At 60.8% G+C, this 15,296-nt stretch overlaps 1 protein-coding gene across 2 annotated transcripts in view; it reads right to left on the bottom strand.

Annotated features, from left to right (window-relative positions):
• Window positions 1–321: 321 nt before the first annotated feature.
• ARHGAP44 (Rho GTPase activating protein 44) overlaps window positions 322–15,296 on the bottom strand; it is a 19,729-nt gene continuing 4,754 nt past the window's right edge. Inside the window, exons 2-21 of one of the 2 annotated variants that reach the window (XM_064728861.1) lie at window positions 12,541–12,580; window positions 12,107–12,211; window positions 11,913–11,989; window positions 11,720–11,831; window positions 11,225–11,301; window positions 10,442–10,559; window positions 9,779–9,847; window positions 9,623–9,704; window positions 9,245–9,372; window positions 8,656–8,767; window positions 8,103–8,184; window positions 7,709–7,789; window positions 7,513–7,626; window positions 6,968–7,059; window positions 6,566–6,746; window positions 5,559–5,576; window positions 5,037–5,258; window positions 3,068–3,135; window positions 2,687–2,974; window positions 322–1,234 (exon numbers count right to left, since the gene is read on the bottom strand). In XM_064728861.1, coding sequence (XP_064584931.1) covers window positions 1,083–1,234; window positions 2,687–2,974; window positions 3,068–3,135; window positions 5,037–5,258; window positions 5,559–5,576; window positions 6,566–6,746; window positions 6,968–7,059; window positions 7,513–7,626; window positions 7,709–7,789; window positions 8,103–8,184; window positions 8,656–8,767; window positions 9,245–9,372; window positions 9,623–9,704; window positions 9,779–9,847; window positions 10,442–10,559; window positions 11,225–11,301; window positions 11,720–11,831; window positions 11,913–11,989; window positions 12,107–12,211; window positions 12,541–12,580 — 2,218 coding nt within the window. In that variant the 3' untranslated portion in view covers window positions 322–1,082. The remainder of the gene's footprint in view (window positions 1,235–2,686; window positions 2,975–3,067; window positions 3,136–5,036; window positions 5,259–5,558; window positions 5,577–6,565; window positions 6,747–6,967; window positions 7,060–7,512; window positions 7,627–7,708; window positions 7,790–8,102; window positions 8,185–8,655; window positions 8,768–9,244; window positions 9,373–9,622; window positions 9,705–9,778; window positions 9,848–10,441; window positions 10,560–11,224; window positions 11,302–11,719; window positions 11,832–11,912; window positions 11,990–12,106; window positions 12,212–12,540; window positions 12,581–15,296) is intronic. The other variant, XM_064728862.1, reaches the window with a different exon arrangement.

Raw genomic sequence — 15,296 nt, 5'->3', positions numbered from 1 at the left:
TCTGCCCCACCGCCGGCGGTTTCTATTAAAGACACGTGAAACAAACCCAGCGTCCATCCCAGGGGAAAAGGACTCCGAGTCCCTTGGGGCTGGTCCTGGTCCTGCAGTGGGGATCAGCCCGGGATCAGGGGTTACTCCTGGCTGCATCCTGCCATGTGGGGTGGCTGTTTCTGGGGGAGGGGGACCCTGCCCCATCCCATGGCACCAGACCCGTAAAGTTCCCTATAAAACACCAAACCACCATTTTATCCCCCAAACGCTCTCCCACCTCCCAGTCCTCCTCCCAAGGCGGGGGCAGGAAGGAAGGGCCAGCGCCGCCGGGCGGTTCTCAGCGAGTGGCACACGGATTTATTGGATTTATTGATTGCTTTGGGATGCTGGTGCCCCCCGGTGCCCACCTGGGGCGGGGGGCACGGCGCGAGCGGGGCGGGGGCAAAGCGCTGCCATTTCCATCCTCCCTCTCGCCCCGGCCGGGCGGGAATGGCTCCACATAAAACAAATCTCTCTATAGTTTCTCTCTCTCTATACAAATATAGAATATATATATATATATCTGCCGATATATATATACAGCTCTTCTCTCTCTGGAAAGGATAAAGGTTAATTTGTCTGTGCATGCACGACCAAAGCCACCAAGCCCCGGGGACAGCGGGTGCCGAGGGACGTGCGCCTCCCCCGCCAGCACCCCGAGAGCCGGGGGGGCACATCCTGCATCCCCAGGTTATTGCTGGTCAGGTCCCATCCTGCTCCCAAACAAGCGGAGGGGGAAGAAGCCGAAGAAAGGAAATGCCACTGCAAAGCGCCGGCGAGCTCCTTGTCACCTGGCCAGCACCCAGTGGCACCCGCCTCGGGGCATGGGGGACGTGGTGGCACCGCCCCAGGGTCGTGGGTGCTGCGGGGCAGGGTGGCAGGCACCCGGTTCCAAGGCAAAGTCTGGATAAGGCGAACAAAAATGAACTAAAGAACGGCGGCCGCCCCCAAACCGGGCGCTTTGCCACCCAAAATGGCCCCGTGGCCCTGGGTGCCGGTGGCCGGGGCTGCCCCTGGGTGCCGCATGGATGAGCTTGGGGACAGGGACACTGTCATAGGGCTGTGCTCTCCGATTCCTCCTCCTCCTCCTCCTGCCGCGGGGTCAGGCTCGGCCCCGAGAGTCTCTGAGCTGCCTCGGGCGGGTCCCGGCACAGGGCGGCATCCGGGGACACGTGGAGGGAGGGGACCTCAAAACGGAGCAGACCTGCGGGAGGGCACAGAGATGGGGACACCCACCGGGCTGGCACCGTGTCACTGGCACCACCGGGGGTGGCACCACCGCCCTCTGCTCTGTGGATGCCACCCGAGTAAGGGCAGTGACACCAGCTGTCCCCACACACTGCCCGTGTCCCACCAAGCACAGGTGACACTGCTGTCCCCACACACTGCCCGTGTCCCCTGAAGCCCTGTCCCACCGAGGGCAGGTGACACCAGCTGTCCCCACACACTGCCCGTGTCCCACCGAGCGCAGGTGACACCTCTGTCCCCTCTCCCAGGGGACCCGCAGGGTGAGGCTGCACGTGTGAAGTGACAGGGTGACCATAGCCACAGCAGGCAGTGTCACCCTGTCCCTTGCTGAGAGCAGAGCAACCCCCTCAGACAGAAGAAGCACCTCTGCCACCCCTGCCCAGCTCAAGGACGTTGCTCAGGGACATTTCTCAGAGATGTTGCTCAGGGACATTGCCCAGGGACATTACACAAAGGACATTGCCCAGGGACATTTTTCAGGGATATTGCCCAGGGATGTTGCCCAGGGATATTTCTCAGGGATGTGGCTCAGGGATCTTGTCCCACAATGGCACAGGGGAGCTGCACAGGGGAGCCAGGGGTGATGCCAGGTGTGTGTCAGGGCTGCATCCATGCCAGAGTGCCCTGCCAGGCCCACAGCAATGCGTTGGCAGAGCCACACAGGTGCCAGTGCCACCCAAAGGCAGGACACAGCCCCTGGGGACACAGTGACCACTCCCTCTCTGCCACTCGTGCCTGCCCACCCCTCACAGGCAGGGCAGGCACGCAGGGACAGAGCCCTGACTCCTGCCAGGTCCCATGGAAAGGACACTGGGACCCCCCCACCAGCCTCTCTGTCCTCTGTAGTCCCCAATGCCACCTGCACTTCCCAAGCACGCCCCTGGCTGTCCCCTCAGCAGCGCAGGGACCCCGGGGGCACACGGCACCACCAGGGCCCAGGGAGAGCAGTAGGGACAGCAGCACAGCTCCGGGGATGCCACATTCCTGGTGACACTGCCACCTCCCAGGGGACACTGCCAGCTTCCCAATGCCTTGGCACCTCCCTGGGCTCATCACCACCGTCTTGGGGACAGTTCCACCTTTCCAGGGGCATCACCACCCTCCCGAGTACATGGCTATTGTCACCTTCCTGGGGACAACACCAACTTCCTGGGGACAGTTCTGCCTTTCTGGGGACATCAGCATCTTCCTGGGGACGGTTCTGCCTTTCCAGAGACACTGTCACCTTCCTGGGGAACACCGCCACCTTCCCGGGCACATTTTTGCCTTTCCAGTTCCACCTCTGCGGGGAGGGTGCCACCTCCCAGGGGACATGCCCACCTTCCAGGGCACACTGCTGCCTCCTCAGGGCCACTGTCCCCGTGCCGGGGGTCTCTGCCCCCCTCCCGGGACCCTCCCCCGGGGTTACCTGTGATGGCGCCGTCCCCGGGCGCCGCGCTGTCCGTGCGGGGCGGCTCCGGGGGCTGGGGGAGCGCGGGGGCGGCCGGGGGCGGCTGCGGCGGGGGGGGCAGCGCGGGGCGCGGCCGCGCCTTGGGGGCGGCCCGGGCGCGGGGGGCGGCGGCGGCGGCGGGGGACGGCAGCAGCGGGGGCGGCCCCGCGCCCGGGGGGGCTCCGGGGGGGCCGTACGGGGACGGGGTGCTGGGGGGCGTCGGGGACAGGCTGGCCGGGGACGGGATGGGCGCCAGCTTCTTGGCCCCTGCGGGACAGACACAGCGACAGCGGCGGGTCAGGGCCGCGCCACCGCGGGCACCCCCGGCTCTCCCCCCGGCCCGGTCCGGTCCGGTCCTACCTTTGCGCAGCGAGTGCGGGCTCTGCTCGGGGGGCGGCCCCGGGGACAGCTCCGGGGGCCTGAAAGTGCTGGGGCGGGCACGGGGCACGGAACGGGCACGGGGGAGAGACAGAGAATGGGGAAAGAACAGCCAAAAGAGAGATGGACAGAAAAGGGGAGGAAAAAGAAAAAGAGAAAAAAACCTCGCAAAATGGGAAAAAGGAAAGAAAAGGGGGGGGGGAAAGAAATGGAAGAAAAAGGAAGAAGGAAAAAATCCCCACAAAATAAGGAAAAAGGGAAAGGGAAAGGGAAAGGGAAAGGGAAAGGGAAAGGGAAAGGAAAGGAAAGGAAAGGAAAGGAAAGGAAAGGAAAGGAAAGGAAAGGAAAGGAAAGGAAAGGAAAGGAAAGGAAAGGAAAGGAAAGGAAAGGAAAGGAAAGGAAAGGAAAGGTTTCAAGCATATAAAGGCAAAGAATAAAAAGTAAAAGTAAAGTTAAAAAATTAAATAAAATAAAAATAAATGAAAAGTAGAATTAAAACAATGGAAAACAAAGATTAAACATTGAAAATAAAATTAAAACCAGAAAATACAAGAGAATTAAATGATAAAGTTAAGCGGGAAAATTAACAAAGTAAAGAAAACTCAAAAATCATGAAAATTTTATTAAAAAATAAAACAAAAATAAAACAAAAAATCAATAAAAGGAAAACGCAAAAGATGAGCCATACGAATAAAACAGAAAATTGAAAACAAACAGTGGAAGAACAAGAAGAAGAAGAAGAAGAGGGAGAGCCATGAGCTCCTTCCCGCACCCAGCACTCCGCACCCGCTGTCCCCCTCCCGCCCCCCGGGTTCCTCAGCCCCCGGCGCTTGTGTCCCCTCCCCACCAGAACCCAGGGTACCCCCGGGCGGCGGTGACACCCCCAGCCCCCCCAGCCCCCCCAAGGCCCCACGGTTACCTCGGGGGGCCGGGTCCGGCGGCGGAGGCGGGCGGGCGGCTGCCCCGGGGCAGGGGGAGACAGGGCCAGGGGGACAGTGGGGCACAATGACACGGGGACAGCGGAGGACAGTGACACGGGGCCAGAGGGGCATAGGGCCACGGGGACAGCGGGTGACAGCGCAGGGAGCAGAGCGGGGCGGGCGCGGGGGGGCTGCGGCCACAGCCCGGCCCCAGCGGCGGCACCCAGGGCGGGCAGCGCACCCGGGGGCTCGGGGGGTCAGCCCTGCTGCAAAGGTACAGAAGCACCATAAAAACCGGCAGAAGTGACACCAAAGCGAGGGGAAATTCATAAATGAGCAGAAAGAAGCCTTGGTGGGAGCGGGGCAGCGGCGCAGGAGCCCTCGTGGTGCCGAGTACCCCCGCTCGTCCCACGGCACGACCCTCCCGGGGCTGCCCCTGCCCAGGTGTGAGCACCCCGACCCGGCTCGGCTTCCCTTTTGGGGCAGAAAAGTGCGATTTAGGAGCTTTCTCCCACGTGGGCTGTGCAGATTGAACTCGGGCTCAGACCCTGGGCACACGAAGGTCTCAGAGAGTGATGGGCTCCCCGAGGGCTTTCTCTGCATCTTCCTGCAGCAACTCCAGCCCGAATTCCACTAGAGCCCAGTGACACCCGGGCAAGGGGCCCTCAGGAATATCCCTGAAGGCAGTGTGGTTCTCACGGGAATGGCAGGGTGAGGTTGTGTTGTTGGCTGTGGGGATGCTGAGCATCCTCCCCTGCTGCCCCTGGGACTCTGCTTCTCTCCAGGGATGCTGAGGATCCTGTCCTGCTGCCTACGGGACCCTGCTCCTCTCCCGGGGATGCTGAGCATCCTGTCCTGTCCTGGGACCCTGCTCCTCTCCAGGGATGCTGAGCATCCTGTCCTTTCCCAGGACTCTGTTCCTCTCCGGGGATGCAGAGCACCCTCCCCTGCTGAGGTTGTTTCCTGCTGGCCTCACTCGTGGGGACGGTGCCCGGCTCGGGGACAGGAGGAGCTGCCTTAGGCGTCCTTACCTTGTCCGCTCGGCTGCCGGGGGGAAGCCAAAGCTGGTGGGAGGCGGGGAGGGCGCTGCTGAAATCTCCGGGGGCTGCTCGGGAATGGGCGAGTGGGGCGTGGGGGGTAGCTCGGCGGGCGGCGCCGGAGGCTGCGTGGCCGGGGGCGCCGAGCTCGCCTTGCGCCCCACGGAGGTGCCGCGGCGAGCCACCCACGACGTGTCCATCACCCTGACGCCCATGCTGGGGACACAGACACGGGGGTCAGCACCCGCCCGGTGGGAGGGCACGGTCAACACACCCCCGCCACTCCTTTGGGGTCCCTAAAAACACCTCTTCCACCGGGAAACTGCTGGGAATGAAGCTACAGGGCAATGGGGCATGGGGGGCAGCATGGGATGGGTTTGTGTCACCCCCAGCAACCTCTCCCTTCCCTGAGAACCAGCACCCATCAGCACCCTCCCAGCACCCACCCAGCACTCACCCAGCACCCTCCCAGCTCCCTGCCAGCACCCTGCCAGCAGCCTGCAGAGGATACGGTACCTTTGGATTTTCCTAAGGCTGCATGGGCAGAAACAAACGATTATTAATGTGAAAACCGTCTAAAACTGCAGAGTGCACAGGGACTGAGGTCACTGCCGGGCAAAGGGTCTGTGAGGCCGAGGGGCTGTGAGAGAGGGGGGCTGAGCAGGGACCAGGCTGTGCCAGTGGTGGGACAGCTTGGGATACCCTCTGGAAATGGGGACATTTTGGGATGGGCAGAGTCTTGGGGTGTTTTCTGGAGCCCACTCGACTCTTTGAGGTCCCTGTGAGGTGTGATGGAGTGATGGAGGGGGGACATGCACAGGCTGGGAATGGGCAGCTTTCCCCTGGAGCAAATGCTGCAGGCCTTGAGGACACCAGGACACCTGTCTCTGCCATGGCACAGCCCCAGTGTCACCCCATGGGCCACCCCACTCCCATCTGCAGTGGGCTGGAGGCAGGCATGGAGCCCTGGGTTCACCTGAGCCCCCCCAAGAGCCTGGCATGGAAATCAGGGGGTCCCCGCACCCTAGGACCACCCAACCTCCACCAGCTCAGTGCCACCTACCCCAAGGTGACGCCAAGCATCCTCCCCTGCTGCCCCTGGGGTGGTGTCAGAGCTGCCCCATCTTGTCCCCAGTGTCCCTACCCATCCTTGCACAACCCCAGCATCCTGCTGTCTGTCCTACCCGTCCTCCCTGAAGAACCCCAGTGTCCTGCTGTCTGTCCTATCCGTCTTTGCAGAACTCCAGCATCATTCTGTCTATCCTACCCAACCCCAGTGTCCTTCTGTCTGTCCTACCTGTCCTTCTTGCAGAACCCCAGCATCATGCTGTCTGTGCGACGCAACCCCAGTGTCCTGCTGTCTGTCCTACCCATCCTTGCAGAACTGCAGTGTCCTGCTGTCTCTCCTACCTGTCCTTCTTGCAGAACTCCAGCATCATGCTGTCTATGCTACGCAACCCCAGTGTCCTGCTGTCTGTCCTACCCATCCTTGCAGAACTCCAGTGTCCTGCTGTCGGTCCTACCCGTCCTTCTTGCAGAACTCCAGCATCATGTTGTCGGTGGCCACGCTGAGTGGGCGCCGCGCTGTCTCGTGCTGCCGGCGCTCGCCGTGCTCCATGTCGGGTGAGGGCATGGAGCTGTAGTTGGCGTTGTGGTTCACGTGCAGGGGGCTGCCGTAGTTCCCCGTCACGTTGAACTCGATCTCTGGGGGGCACAGAGGATGGTGGGAGGGGAGTGCTTAGGGAGGGGAGGGACTGGGGGTGTTGCCACTGCAGGGATGGGCTCGGTGCCGTGCTGAGCCTGGCCAGAGCCCTTCCTGAGCTCCAGCAGCAGCAGGGGCTGGCAAACCAAACCTGGGGGCTCTGAGCCTCTCCCCAGGAGTGCCAAGAGGGCCAGCTGTGCCTGGGGCCTCGGGCATGCCCTACCTCCCGGGAAGAACCAGTCTGCGTGCTGGATGAGCGGCTCGATGATGCCCACGATCTGCAGCGACAGCGTCGTCATCATCTCCGTCATGTTCCTGCAGGGGACGGCAGCTCAGCAACCCCCCAGGCCAGCAGGGCACCAGCAGGGGCCCAGCAGTGTTCCCAGCACTGTTCCCAGCAGGATTCCCAGCAGTGTTCCCAGTGGGATTCCCAGCAAGGCTCCCAGCAGGATCCCCAGCAGTTTTCCCAACAGGATTCCCAGCGGGATCTGCCCCTCAGCCCTCACCCAGTGGGATCCCCAGCAGTTTTCCCAGCAGTTCTCCCGGCAGTATTCCCAGCAGGATCTGCCCCTCAGCCCTCCCCCAGTAGTTTTCCCAGCAGATTTCCCAGCAGGGTTCTCAGCATGATTCCCAGCAGGATTCCCAGCAGATTTCCCAGCAGGGTTCTCAGCAGGATTCCCAGCAGGATCTGCCCCTCAGACCTCCCCCAGCAGTTTTCCCAGGAGGATTCTCAGCAGGACTTGCCCCTATCCCTCCCCCAGCACTCACCCCTCGGCCTGTGGCCACAGCAGGTTGGGTCCCAGCACGATGGCCACGTTGCTCGGGGTCATTTTGTTGATATCCTGGTATTCGGTCAGCTTGGCCAGGAATTTAATCACGTACCTGGAGAGCAGATCCCAAAGGGGTCAGTGCATGGGCCCCACCCCCTGTGTCCCCTCCCCGTGTCCTTCCGGCCCAGGCTCACCTGATGTTGTTGTAGTTGGCTTTGGGCAGCTTCTCGCAGGCGTTCCAGAGAGCCTGCAGCCGTTTCTCCTGCTCTGGGATGCTGCAGGGAGGGGACAGGGCGTTATCCCCCATCCCCACCCTGCCCTGGGGCTGAGGACCCTGCCAGCCCCACCCCTGGCGACTCTGTGAGACCCCCAGGCTGCCACCAACATTATGGAAGTAAATAAAGTCCCGAAACCTGTCCCAAGGAGAAGGAATCCCTTTGGATTTCCTCTCAGCACTCCATGGCTCTCAGAGCCCAGAGGAAAGATCTCAAATGCTGTGACCATGCCAGGAAAAGCCCAGAGCATCCCTGGGGACCCAGACTGTCCCTGCCCATGCCACTGAGGAATGGAGGGACAGCCCAGACTCACTTGGAGGCCTGGATCCACTCCTCGTACAGCTCGAAGGTCATCAGGGGCTCGGGCAGCTCCCGCAGGTAGGACTTGAGGGCTCCTGTGGCACACAGGGGACACAGCATTGGCACTGCAGGTGGCACTGGCTGTTGGGCACCAAGTGGTTTTCCTCCCAGGCATTTGGACCCACATCCCCCCAGCCTTCCCTCCACCACCTCCTGAGCATCCCCTGAGCACCCACTGGTGTCCCCAACTTGGAGCAGCCTGTGGCACCCCCAACCCAGTGCCCACCTTGCCACCCTGCAGCCACACTGAGCACCTTTCCTCTGCATGGCAGCCACTCTCCCAGTTTGTGTCACCTGCCTGCTCACTGAGGGGACACCCTGGCCCATTAGCCAGGCCATTAATTAATGGCAAAATTAATTGAACAAAATCAGAGCCAGCATCAACCCCTGGACGGCACCACTGGTTCCTGGTCTCCAGCTGGACTTGGTGCCACCGATCCCCCTCTGGGTGCCCTTGGGAGGTGCCTGGAGGGGTCCCCCCACCCTGAGGAGCCCCAGAGCCCCACCTGCGATGGCATGGGGGTCAGCTGAGTACTCCTGCACGTCCACCACGCAGCAGTCCAGGGCAGCCTTGAGCTTCTTCAGCTTGGAGGCCGAGGGAGCCACTCGGAAGAGACCCTGGCCAGAGGAGAGGGTTGGGGACACCTGTGATCCCGTCCATTGTGCCCAGCAAGGGTTGGACATGGGACCCACCTCCTCCTGCACCCCCCAATTCCATCAGGGACCCACCTCCTCCTGCATGCCCCATCCCAGCAGCACCCACCTCCTCCTGCATCCCCATCCCAGCAGCACCCACCTCCTCCTGCATGCCCATCCCAGCAGCACCCACCCCCTCCTGCATCCCCATCCCAGCAGTGCCCACCTCCTCCTGCATCCCCATCCCAGCAAGACCCACCTCCTCCTGCATGCCCATCCCAGCAGCACCCACCTCCTCCTGCATGCCCATCCCAGCAACACCCACCTCCTCCTGCATCCCCTATCCCAGCAGCACCCACCTCCTCCTGCATCCCCATCCCAGCAGCACCCACCTCCTCCTGCATGCCCCATCCCAGCAGCACCCACCTCCTCCTGCATCCCCATCCCAGCAGCACCCACCTCCTCCTGCATGCCACATTCCAGCAGCATGGTGACACAGGCCTCCACGGGGAAGGCGATCTCCCTCCCGCTGACAGCCAGGTGCTCCTCCAGGGGCTTCCCAAAGGAGGGCTTCTCCACCCACGCCTCTGTGACGGGCAGAGGGGGCAGAGGAAAGGGAGGGTGGTGCCAGATCCAGCAGCCCCTCCCCAAAAGGTCCTTGGGGTGGGATGGGATGGGATGGGGATGGGGAAGGGGACGGGGAAGGGGATAGGATCCCCTCCCAGCTCTGGGGCAGGTGGGATGCAGGCAGGACAAGCAAAAGGAGGGTGTTCAGCTGTCCCTGTACAGTCACAGCCCCTCGGTGCCACAGGCAGGGACAGATCTGTGGGCACTCACCCTGCTGGGCTTTGATCTGTGGCAGGAAGTTCTGCAGGAGCGCCAGGGACTTGCGGTGGTACTCGGCCTGCACCTCGATTAGCTGTGGGGACACAGCACCAGGGTCACTGCACTGCTGGGGCAGGGACAGGGACAGCCCGGGGCGGTGGCACTTACAGTTTGAAAATAGTTTGCATAGTCGACTTCTTTGGCCACAAAATTGTACATGTCAGCCGAGAGCTGGTCCTGCGGGGGCAGAGGTTATGTCACTGTCACTGTCCCTGCCCTGCTGCCCTGGTGCCACCAGCAGGGCCCTTCCCCAGCCACCAGCAGGGAGCAGCTCGGTCCAGTGGGAGCCAGGGTGGCACAGGGTTAAGGCTGGTGTGTCAGGGGAGCTCAGGGGAGCTCAGGGGAGCTCAGCTCCCCCACTGCAGCCTGAGCAGGGCCCAGCTCCCCCCAGAGTGCACAACGAGGGGAGATTGGACTCCCTGTTTTCCCAGGGAAGGGGGTGAAAGTCCCTCTTAGTGCTTGAAAATGGCAGAAATCAATGACCCAGCACAGAGAAGGTGGAGAAACACCTCTGCCAAGGTTGGATGAACCCAGTCCTGAGCTCTGCCAGGGAATGGGAGCCCCTCCAGCTCCGGGATGTGGAGGATGGGGATGGAGCAGTGGGGATGTCCTGCCTGGCTGGGGAGCATCACCCCCAATCCCTGAGCTGTGTTTGGAGCCCAGACAAGGGCCAGAACAGGCAGGGGAAGGAAGATGCAGACCAGAGTGAGAGGAGAGCCTTCCCCAGGGTCTGGGAGCCCACAGACCCCTCGGCCAGGGGCAGCCCCCTACCCTGCAGATCTCCACTCTGTTGGCCGCCTCCTCCATCTCCTCCCTGAGAGCATCGGCTTTGGCCCCCGAGGGCTGCAGGTTGCTGGCCAGACCCGAGGACTTCACCGACTGCTGCCACCTGTGGGAGGGACAGCGACAGTTGGGGCCGTGACCGCGTCCCACGGCCCTGCAGGGTCATCGCGGTCCCCAGGGCTGAGCAGCACGGAGACAATCCCAGTCCAGCTGGGACTGAGCCCCACTCCCAATCCCAGCCCCACAGCACTGCACACAGCAGGGAGGGAATTCCCTTCAGCAGGATAAAGAGCCACATCCAGGTGGGAAGAGAGGGGAAGGGCATGGGAGAGCCTGGGCATGATGCTGGGGACTGTGGACAGCTCTCAGATCTCTCCCAGGACACTCTGGAGTGGGGGTTTGGACGACTCAGGGGTGCCATGGGACAATTCTGAGTCATCCCTACTCCTCTTGGTGTCACTGCAGGGACAGGAGCACCCAGCTCTGCATCAGAACTCACCAAGACAAGGAAAAAAGTACAAAATAACCCTTTCTGCCAGAAAAAAAAATACACTTCTGCTGCAGAGAACAGGCAAGGAAAAGGAATCCATGTGTTCTGCAGGCAGGAGCAGAAATGGTGGCTCCTTGCAGAGCTGGGCTCAAGTACCAGGCACAGCCAGGACTCCCTGTCCCAGGGGAGCTGCGGTGCCAGGGCTCAGGAGCTGCTCTCCTGGAGCCACCCATGCCTTGGCAATGTTTATTTCTCATAAAACCCTTGGAGGCACTTCTTACCTCGTCCTGGAGGAGTCCATGTCCAGCACGAGCTTGGCCAAGTGCTTCCTCTGCTTTTGGATATTTGGAATTTCCACCTGTGGCAGCACAGGGAACAGGAGGAGGGGACAGCCCTGGAGAGATGTCCAGGGACGGTCACACCCCGGGGCTTTGGGCTGGGTGGGCGAGGATGCAGCTCCCAGGGTGACATCCCTGAGGACGTGACACCCTCAGGGACAGGGCCAGCTGATTCCTCTGTGTGTGCCACCTGGAATGGGCCCAGCCCAGCCCCAGCTCCAGAGGCCCAGGGGAGCAGCCCTGGGGCACTCAAACCTCCTGTGGGGCTGGGGAGGGCAGGAAGGGCTCTGGGCATGGCAGGGCACCCTGTGGACCCACAGCTCACCTCAGCCAGGACAAAGGACACCCCAGGGAGCCCAGACTCACCTCAGCCAACACAAAGGGCACCCCAGGCTCACCTCAGTCAGCACGAAGGGCACTCCAGAACCCACAGCTCACCTCAGCCAGCACAAAGAGTGGCTCGATGACATCCCGCTCCACCTGCAGCTCAAAGTGGATCAGCTCCTGTGCCAGCTTGTCCTCGGCCTCCCCGCACAGCCGCAGCATCTTCCTGCAGGGACAGGCACGGCTGGGGACATTCCCAGCACATCCCAGGGCAGTGCAGACCCATTGCAGCCCCAGCTCTCCTTACCCCAGCAGGGAGTCATCCCCCAGCACGGCCGATCCCTCCATCAGACACTGCGCCAGCGTCGTCAGCGGCAGCTTCTTCTGCAGAGACAGACGGGCTGTGTTCCCACTAGATCCCTAAGTCCCTCTGGATCCCCAGATCCCCCTGGATCCCCAAATCCCCAAGATCCCTAAATCCCTGGATCCTGCTGCCCTCACCGAGCGCTTGTCGGCGTCCAGGCCCTGCTGGCCCTGCAGACAGGCCGTCAGCTTCTTGTGGGTGCTGTGGGACACCTGCTTCACCAGCTCCAGCCGCTTCTCCACCTGTGGGAGTGACAGAGCCCATCACTGGGGATCCCATCACCAGGGATCCCATCACCGGGGATCATCATCCTCCAGGGATTCCATCATCCAGGATCCCATCACTGGAGTATCCCATCACCCATTACCAGGGAACCCATAACCCCAGGATCTAATCACCCCAGGATCCCATCACCCCAGGATCCCATCACCTGAGATTCCACCACCTGAGATCCCACCCCTGGAGTGGCTGGGATGGTGTGGCACCACCAGGGAGCTGCTGATGAGTGCAGCACCCCGAGAGGTGCCCAGGCTCCCATGGACACCCCGGGATGACTCTGAGGGAGCCTCACCTGCAGCAGATCCTCGCTCAGCACCTCGGTCTTCTCCGCTCTGCAGGACAAGAGAGGACAGGAGCCATTGGTGAAGGGTGTGGGACACACAGCAGCACCCCCTGCACACCACAGAGCCCCGGATGTGCTTTTCCTCTGGGATGCAGGGGGGATTCAAGGCTCTCTGCTCCCACCAGCCATGCCTCATCCCCTAAGGAAGGAACTGATGGAGCATCTCCACAGTCACTGCCAGGCGCCACACCACTCCAGGGCCTGCCGCCCATCTCTGCCTTGTTTTCCCGCTATTGCCAGGAAAGCAGGGATGCAGATTCCCAGAAGGAAGCGGGCAGTGCTCCCAGAGAGGCACTGTGGCTGTGGCTCCCCGCGCTCCCCGCACGGCTGAGCCTCCTCGCACGGGGGCAGCCACGGGATGGGAGGCAGCAGCTGCTGCCCGGGCCCCGCCAGAGCCTTTGCTGCTCACTGCAGACGGATTTACCACTCCAGAGCTGCTGCCTTCTCGAGGGAGCAGCGCCGGGATGCAGGAGACACAAACCCACCGTCCTTGGCCCCTGCACCTGCAGCAACCAGAGCCCGGGGCCCTGCACCACGGCTGCTCAGGCTCAGTTAAACCATCACATCCAGATCATTTGTTCTTTTTCCCAGGGTTTTTAACAACTTCAGTGCATCCTTTCACTTGGAAAAACGAGCTCTGTCAGTTTGAGCTGGGGCAGAGCTGTCACTCAGCCAATCGATCCCTAAAGGTTCCTCAGGGGACAGAGAGAGTTTGGTGCTGCCATCCTGCAAACAACACCTTCATTTCCTGAGCCTGGGCCCTTCCTGCCCTCCGAGCTGGATTCTCAGCTTGGAGACAGGGAGGGAAGTGTTGGAGCACTGGAAATAAGGAGCAAACACAGAGAAAGGGTCAGACAGTGAGCATAACATGGGAGAGGCTCACACACAAGTCCATCTCAGCCAAAGCCTTGCAAAAAGTGTAAATCACAGAATCATAGAGTGGTTTGGGTTGAAGGGACCTCAAAGCCCATCCAGTGCCACCCCTGCCATGGCAGGAACACCTTCCACTGTCCCAGGGACACCTTCCACTGTCCCGGGCTGCTCCAGCCCCTGTGTCCAGCCTGGCCTTGGGCACTGCAGGGATCCAGGGGCAGCCACAGCTGCTCTGGGCACCTGTGCCAGGGCTGCCCAAATCAACTGCATTAAATCTGCCTTGGCCATGAAAGATGACCCAGCACCTGATTTAAGGTGGTTTAAAAATACATTAAATTAAATTGAATCCTGTTTATGTTAATTTTAAAGATTATTGTTGAAATGAACAGATTAGATCCTCTCTAAGGAGCACTGCCCACCTGGGAGCAAGAGATGAGCAGCTTCTCCTCCTCCTCTGGGAATCACCTTCACTCTCATTTAGACAGGATTGGAAGTGACACAGAATTAGCACAAACAGGGAAAAAAGCAGCAAATATCCACAGGCACAGCCACACGTCCGTCCCAGCTTGGGATATTTTTAGCCTCCTGAAGGAGTGGGAGGTGGCAGGGAGTGAGGCACCGCTGGCATGTCCCTGCTGCTCACTCCCCAGGAATCACTTCCTCACTTGAGCAGAAGAAGGGATTTTTTCCTGTTTTCTACTCTCCCAGGCAGGAGGTGTGTGGGATTTGCACATCCCAGGTCCCACGGGCAACTCTCTCTCCCAGCAGCCACATCCCAGCCCAGGCTATGCCCTGAGGGGTGTTTGGGCAGCAGAAAACAACATTTCAAAGAGAATAACAAAAACCTGGCCTTGATGTGTTTTAAAGGACATCCTCAGTGTGAGAAACACCCGTGGAGAGCATCCCCTGTGCCAGCCCTGCACAGACAACCCTGCTCCCTGCCAGGGAGGAACTAGGCTTTGAAGAGGGGGAACAGGCAGGCTGCAGCGTTTTATGGATTGGGAAAAGTAAAGAGGCTCCAATCAATCCAATTTAAGGACGGGTGATGGTCCCTCTGCCTCCCAAGAGAGAGGGCAGGGACCCGCCAGTTTCTGTCTGGTCCCTAATTCCCCAAAACTTCATTCCATATGAGTTACAATCATCCTGAAGGAGCACCCCTTGGGGACACAGCCAGCATCCCCAACTCCCAACTTTCCGTCTTTCCTTTTGGCAAATAAAATCCTGCTCCTCCCCCTCCACCCGAGCCGTTTTTCCCAGCACAACCCTGAGCCCTGTCCCTGCAGGCAGCTGGGGAAAGGGACAGTGACCATGGGGAGCCAAAGCCAGCGAGAGGGGACACAGCCATGGCATGCTTGGGCTTTGCTGCTGCACAAGTTCACTTCTGCCAGCAGAAATCAACCCCAATCAAGCAAATTCTGTTGATTCCCAAATAAATACATGAGTTTCCAAAGCCTTGGCCTGGGGAGGTGCAGCAGAGCCGCTGCTTCCCTGGAGCATCTCCTGGTGCCAGCCAACTCTCCTGGCTGGACCACCCAGCACTGTCCCCTGCCACTGTCCCCCTCTGGTGCCTCAGCCACCCACAACAGGGAGCTGCTGGCCTTGGATTTGACCCTGAGCCTGAAGAACTCCAAGGATTTCATGGCAATTAATCCCTGAAAGGGAAAGCATCACCCCTGGTGTGGGGACAGCAGGGATGAATCTGCAGCAGGGGCAGGGATGAACCATCTCCATTGTCAGAGCATGTCCATGGTGCCCCACAAAGCTCCTCACCTCCATCTCCTGCCCAAACACCCCTTCGACCCTTGCTGCAGCCTGCCCAGAAATATTTAATC

This window comes from Zonotrichia leucophrys, chromosome 18 (assembly GCF_028769735.1).
Source record: "Zonotrichia leucophrys gambelii isolate GWCS_2022_RI chromosome 18, RI_Zleu_2.0, whole genome shotgun sequence".
Taxonomy (NCBI): domain Eukaryota; kingdom Metazoa; phylum Chordata; class Aves; order Passeriformes; family Passerellidae; genus Zonotrichia; species Zonotrichia leucophrys.
Note: the sequence above shows the minus strand (reverse complement) of the source record. Positions and strands in the feature narration are given on the sequence as shown.